The 6,213-nt window shown below is 43.6% G+C and overlaps 1 protein-coding gene across 2 annotated transcripts; it reads left to right on the top strand.

Moving 5' to 3' along the window:
- Positions 1–477: 477 nt before the first annotated feature.
- ID4 (inhibitor of DNA binding 4, HLH protein) lies at positions 478–5,693 on the top strand. 2 transcript variants are annotated; one of them, XM_039322658.1, is made up of 4 exons: positions 478–638; positions 749–1,329; positions 2,888–2,946; positions 4,220–5,693. In XM_039322658.1, the coding sequence occupies exons 2-3, from the start codon at positions 904–906 to the stop codon at positions 2,930–2,932; spliced, it is 471 nt and encodes a 156-aa protein (XP_039178592.1). In that variant the 5' UTR covers positions 478–638; positions 749–903; the 3' UTR covers positions 2,933–2,946; positions 4,220–5,693. The 2 variants fall into 2 exon arrangements, with proteins under 2 accessions (XP_039178592.1, XP_039178591.1); XM_039322657.1 differs by having other exon boundaries at positions 505–1,329.
- Positions 5,694–6,213: the final 520 nt, after the last annotated feature.

Below are 6,213 nucleotides of genomic sequence, written 5' to 3'. Positions count from 1 at the left end.
GAATAAATGTTGAGAACAAAAAGAGAGAGAAAAAAAAAAGAGGGGAAGAGAGAAGTGATCACATCTGTCATAGCTTCTTTTCGGATTGAGAGCCAGATCTCAAGAGGAGGCGCGGGCTACTGCAAGAGCACCCCGAGCCGCCGGGGATCCCAAGAGCCAGGCAAGCCATCAGCAAGCCCGGCTTGAATTCCATTCGCATTCCCGCAGTTCCTCGCAAGGAACTTCTTTTTTCCCTCCCTCCGTCCCTCTCTCCTCCCTCGGGCTCGACAGCCTCCCTTTCCCCTCTCCCTATAGAGAGCGTTTGACAGAATGGAGACAGTTGTCATTGGCTAACGCGACGGTCCGTGGAGAAAACTGCCGCTTCCGATTGGCTAAAGCGCAACGCTGTTTTCTCGTGCCTCGGTTTTTTGTTTTTTTTTTTTAATGTCCACATTATCCCTCCCATAGTCTTGTGTCTCACCCACTCGCTTATTCTCCCTCTCCCTCCCTTTGGACTCGGGCAGCGTGCGCGCCCCGCCCAACCTGTACCCCGTGCTCTATATATAGATAAGGCGGCATAGCAAACTGGGCAGAGCAGAGGTGGTTGGGGTCGAAGTGAGAGCTGGGAAGGGAATTAGTCAGACAAACAGATTGATTGGGTAGGTGGCGGCTGGATTATTGTTATTATTTTAATTTCCACCCCACCTCCACGATTTGTAATTTTCTGCTCTCCTTTTTTTTTCCTCCCTTCCTTTTTGCAAAATCGAAGATTTCCAGCGGTCCGAGCCGAGGTTCTTCATCCCCTCGATTTGCCCAGCAAAAGAAAGCGCTGCCTCGCCTCTTGTCTTGTCATCCTGCGGGCGGGAGCTGTTTGGCTCCGGCGCCGAGCGGCTCTGGTTGCCTGCTTGCGTCTTTCTTTGCACCATGAAAGCGGTGAGTCCCGTCCGACACCCCAGCAGGAAAGCTCTGACTAGCGGCTGCTGTTGTGGAGGCGGCGGCAGCGGCGACGGAGGCGGCGGCGATCTGGCTGTGCGTTGCCTGGCCGAGCACGGCTGCTACAAGGGGAGCCCCTCGCTGGGCGAGGAGCCCGCCACTCTGTGTCTTCAGTGCGACATGAATGACTGTTACAGCCGCCTTAGGAAGCTGGTGCCCACCATTCCGCCCAACAAGCGGGTCAGCAAAGTGGAGATCCTGCAGCATGTGATCGACTACATCCTTGATCTGCAGCTGGCCTTGGAGACGCACCCGGCTTTGCTCCGGCCGCAGCCGCCGCCGCCGCCTCCGTTGCACCCGGCAAGTTACCCAGGAGGGCCTCCCCGGACCCCGCTCACAGCGCTCAACACCGACCCGGTAAGAGTCGCCGCGCCGCTGAGCGCAGCCACAGCAGGGAGGGGAGGGGAGGAGAGGCGGCTTCGGAGAACGGAGGTGGGACGGTGGCGCTTTTCTCGAGGACGCCCCCCGAGAAGGAGCGGTGTCAGCCCTGCGTCTTACTTACCCTCCCAGCCCTGCGCGCACTGGGGCAAAAAGCAGCTCTAACCTGCCGCGCTTCGTGCCAGTGATCTTTAGCCTCATCCTAAGGACGATTCCCCGCGCGATCCACAAGCCCATGAAAGAGGAATGTTCCTGATCTGACTCCTTGCCCCATGACACTTCTCTTTTTTTGGCGTTTGCTTACCTTTTTATATAAATCTTTGGAATTAATTACATCTCGCCTGTCTCTCAGGAGCCTAAGGAGGTGGTCGCTCTTCCCATGGTTTTGAACCTGGGTCTCCCAATCCCGATTCCAAATCTTAAATGATCTCACCCCACCAGATTTGCCATCTCTGTTTTGTTGAATGCCGGTCCTTTTAATCTCTGCGGGGCGGAAAGTCTTCGGAGAGAAAATACTGGTTAATTAGGCTGTGAATTGCAAACCGGTATATTGGTATTGCCTTTAAATTGCATGGCAGATTGGATGGCGGAGGTCTCTGTGGGGGTGTGCGTAGAGGTATATACCTGCCAGCTCTTAATAAGATATAACATGCAATTGCTCATGCTTATTGAATTGTATGCATTCCCAGACTTTGTGTTGCCAGCCGTTGTCATTCAGGAACTATAGGTAACATTTAATAATATAGCTTTTGCATGTGTGTGTAGAGCATGATTCATTTATTAGGTAGGGAATCAAATATATATAAGTTATACAGAGAGGTAACTTCCTGCTTGATTCTAATGGGTGTTGCTTCTCTTTAGAGTTGTCCTGATCTAACTAGCTACACAAATACTCTTTTCCTTTACTTAGTTGTAATACAGTGCATATTAGCACCTGCCCTTTAGAATTGACTAGACATAGCATTGGAAGCAAATCGAGATATTGTATTTGTGCCAGTGATTTGCAGGATTGGAGTCAATGTGCTTAGATAGAAGTAGAAGAACTATTGGAAAGAATAGGAGCATGCTCTAAATAAACACTTGTTTAGTAAAGGACCAAAGACGGCATAGTTTTGAAACACCACCTTCACAATCCATTATTCCCAGACATCAAAAATATGCTTCCAGAAAAAAGAAGTCATGTGCCAGAGATTTAGATTCCAGTCTCACAAATCTGTGAGTTGTACGCCAGGGGTTCTTTTGCTTGGTTGTGTTGCACTGGAAAAAAACAACAACATAAGCCCTCAGTTGCAGTTAGCCCTTCCTGTAGGGGTCTATCAAGCAAAGGGTCTTGCCCCTTGGCAGCTTTCAGTCTGACGCTAACTGCTGGCCTGGGTGGGGATCTACAGCCATCTGAAGCTGACAAATTCTTGCAGCTCCCTCTGCCTCTGTTTGAAATTGTCTTGCAACCAGCCTGCCAGGGAAAGAGGGCTGTTTATTATTAAACTTGGTATTTGCATTTGCTGTAATGTTCAACTCTTGTTTTGTTCTTCTGCAGGCGGGTGCTGTTAATAAGCAAGGAGATAGTATTTTGTGCCGCTGAACTGCACTTCCAAGGTGAGTATGTCTTTCAAGATTGGCACAGTGGAGGAGCGGAGAGCATTTATCATTCCTAGTAGTGACTTTGTAGTTTAATCTAAGGCAGCAACCTTAGGCACACTCACCTGGAAGTAAGACTCCCTGAAATCTGTGGGATGTGCCTGTGTGCAAATATAAGAAGGATTCGGTTTCAGTTCTTCTCACTTAGCGGAATGGCATGTTTCTAAGAACCTAAAAGCAGCAGTGCAATAAAATACCTGTTTCAAACTAGGGCATGAGATTGCAGTCCACCAACTAGTTCAACTTGGGTACTTACGTTTTTAACAACATAACCTTCCTTTAATAACACGATCCTTCAGTTGAGTTAAAAGTTATTATAGTTTTTTGAGGCTCAAAGCAGGGAACAAGCTTGCTTCCCTTATATTTTCATTTTAATTCTAGACACATATTTTAGGATAGGTAGGGTCAGATTACATTTGTTCTAAATAGCATACTTTTATTGTAAAGGGCTGTTTATTAAACAGGTAATGTGTGTTAATTAGTCCAGACGTTTGGTATGTTCTAAGCATGTACGATGGACAAAAACATAAGAAAAATAAACTGCTTTCTGCATGCTTAGAAAAAGAAAGCTGCATTTGGTCTAACTGCAAGGTCTTTTGACTCATGCAAAGGACCAGCAAGCTGCCCTTTTTAACAATCTTTAGGAATTCCCTTCTTTTCTGTAAAAGCCATGAATAATACATTATGGAAATGCTGTTGAATGAGGAGCCTGGGTGATTTTTTTGCATTACTCAGACTAGGTAACAAAACATCTGCAAGAAAACCACCAAGTTCAGAGAGCACCTCTTATTTCAACCCCGAGCTACAAATATTCTCCTTGATTGGTTGCTGCTGAATGTCTTGCATATATGTTGCTTTGGCACATAGGCTGAATGCCCCCCCCCTTCCCCACTTTACTTGGATGCAAATCCTATTTAACTCCATACAATTTAATTTCCAAGTAAACACGCATCAGGGCTTTCTGTTGCCTATATGTGCTTCATCTGTGCAAACAGAAATGGAGGAGTGACTTGGAGGGCACTTTTCCTCTCTTCTACTCCCCGGCAAGCTTCTTCTCGCTGGGACTTGCAGCTGTATTCCTCTGCTTGGCCTAGCCTGGGAGCTGCCCTTGTTGTTTGACCTGGTTTGTTTTGGGTTGTTGATCAAGCATGTCTTCTGTTTTGTTGGTGGCGCCAGTCAGTCTGGAGCAGAATGGTTCACACCCCCTCCTCTATTCATTCCTCTTCCACAGGTGTGCAGCAAGCAGATCCTGAGCCACAGAAGCAGAAAGACACATTAGAGGAGGGAGGGGAAAAACAGAGATGAAAAAAAACACAAAAAAACCCCACCAGCCACTAGGCTAAAGGAAAAAAAACCCTCAACTACTCCAGAATTCTTTCCATACTTCCTTTAGAGTGAAAGAAATTTTTTTTCTTCAAAACTTTGTATTTCATAGCATTTTTCACATGACTCTTAACTTTTTTTTTTTAGATCAGATGTGAATTGTGTACATGTCTAGGAGGGAGGAGATTTAAATCTTCAGTATTGTGTGGTTTTCTGTTGGATTGAAGATCAAGGGCAAAAACTGGAGTTTAGAAATATAACTTTAATGCGTTGAGCAGTTAAAATCTGAAGCTTTACTAATCTACCAGAGGCATTGTAGATAACTTTTGTTTCGGGCATCTATTGTTTAAAATAGATGATTTTATTGTTTCCTTGGGGATTTTCTTCTCCCTGCAGGATTGTTACATATTGTATAGATTAAAATGAGTGACATTTCATACTATGTATATAGAGAGAGCTTCTATAAGTGTGAGAAAAGTTTATGCTTTAATAGACCGACTGTAATTATGAAATATTTTTAATTAAATATTTTTTGTAAATATTATCAAGAGGTGTATGTTTTCTTTTTAAATATGTGGGAACATTTCTGGCTCAAGTGCAGAACTGCTGACAAAGACAATATATATTGGATGTTGCCCACCCCCTACCCCTCCCCCCACTCCATCCCTGTAGACTCTGAAGCTATAGGCGTAGGTAGCTTGGTCCTGCATGAATGCATGAGCTGTCTAGCCACAAATAAAATGTGTTCTGATCCATACAGATGTGCTTTTCTTCAATCCAATTAAAAGGTGTTTGTATCATACCGTTTTGAATCTTACGTTTTTTGTTTGGCACTGAGGTTTATATGACAGTGTACGGGAGAGGTTATCAAGATGTAAGAATTTGGTTCTTACCCAAGACAGCTTGGTTTATTTTTTCAGTCTCGGTACAGTGCTGAGGCATGATCAGCATTTATTTAATCTTTTGTTGTCACAAACATTTTTGTAATGCCAAGTGGGGTGATGTTACCCCATCATGTTAAGCCCTGTGGCATATTACTGTACTTGGAGAGAGGGTTTTTGAAAAGTTTTCTGCTTCTGACCAAAGGGCATATACTGTCAACAAATGTAAAGTTGCTGTTTCTTTCATCCAAAGACTAGAAATGTGGAAAGTAGGACGGGATAATAGGAAAAAATTTCAGTCTTAATTACTGGTGTAAATTAATTTCAAAGAACTTGTGTAGACCAAAAAAACAAAAACCACAACCAGATGACTGTATTGAAATTATTTTTTTAATATATAGCAGCATTAATTTTATTGCAGCTCTGTTAACATCTGAAATTCCTGTTTAGTGTCTGTTATGTGTAACTTCTACATATAAACATTAAACTAGATTAATGTGGCTTATGCTGTGATTTGCTTCTTTCTTTCTTTGCCATTCCCATGACTCTGTATATCTGTTTTCCTTTGCTTATCCGTGATAGACATTTTTATGGCAAAAACTGGATTTACTACTATCAGAATTGGGGAAGGCTGATCCAAATCTACTTTCTGCCCAGATTCTGAGAAAGTTACATATATCCTATGATCAACAGTCTTCCACATACCAATGTGGATGGATTTTCAGAGTGGGTGCATTAAGTAGGATTTAATTGGGTGCTTTGTCAAGAGTGATCCAACTGTGTGCGAAGCGTGGTCTGCCTGATTTTCTTTAAAAAAAAAATGGATTTGTTGCAGATGATGACAAGTGTCAAAGTAAGTTGGCCTGGGGATCCTCTTTTTATTAAAATAAATATTTATGAGGTAATGGATACTTGGAAGTAAATTAGATATTGATAAGTGTGGTAAAATGTCAGCAGGATAAATGTTTTATTCAAAATGCTTGATATTAACATTAAGCTAATCAAAACACTAGCTAGTTTT

This window comes from Crotalus tigris, unplaced genomic scaffold (assembly GCF_016545835.1).
Source record: "Crotalus tigris isolate CLP2741 ecotype Arizona unplaced genomic scaffold, ASM1654583v1 scf7180000024119.3904262, whole genome shotgun sequence".
In the NCBI taxonomy this organism is placed as follows: domain Eukaryota; kingdom Metazoa; phylum Chordata; class Lepidosauria; order Squamata; family Viperidae; genus Crotalus; species Crotalus tigris.
This window is presented reverse-complemented; position numbering and strand designations above follow the sequence as displayed.

Excerpts from the sequence above, each read along its gene's own strand:
- ID4 (XM_039322658.1), top strand. The coding sequence starts at position 904 with ATGAAAGCGGTGAGTCCCGTCCGACACCCCAGCAGGAAAGCTCTGACT. Across the intron at positions 1,330-2,887 it reads CAGCGCTCAACACCGACCCG|GCGGGTGCTGTTAATAAGCA; the intron begins GTAAGAGTCGCC and ends GTTCTTCTGCAG.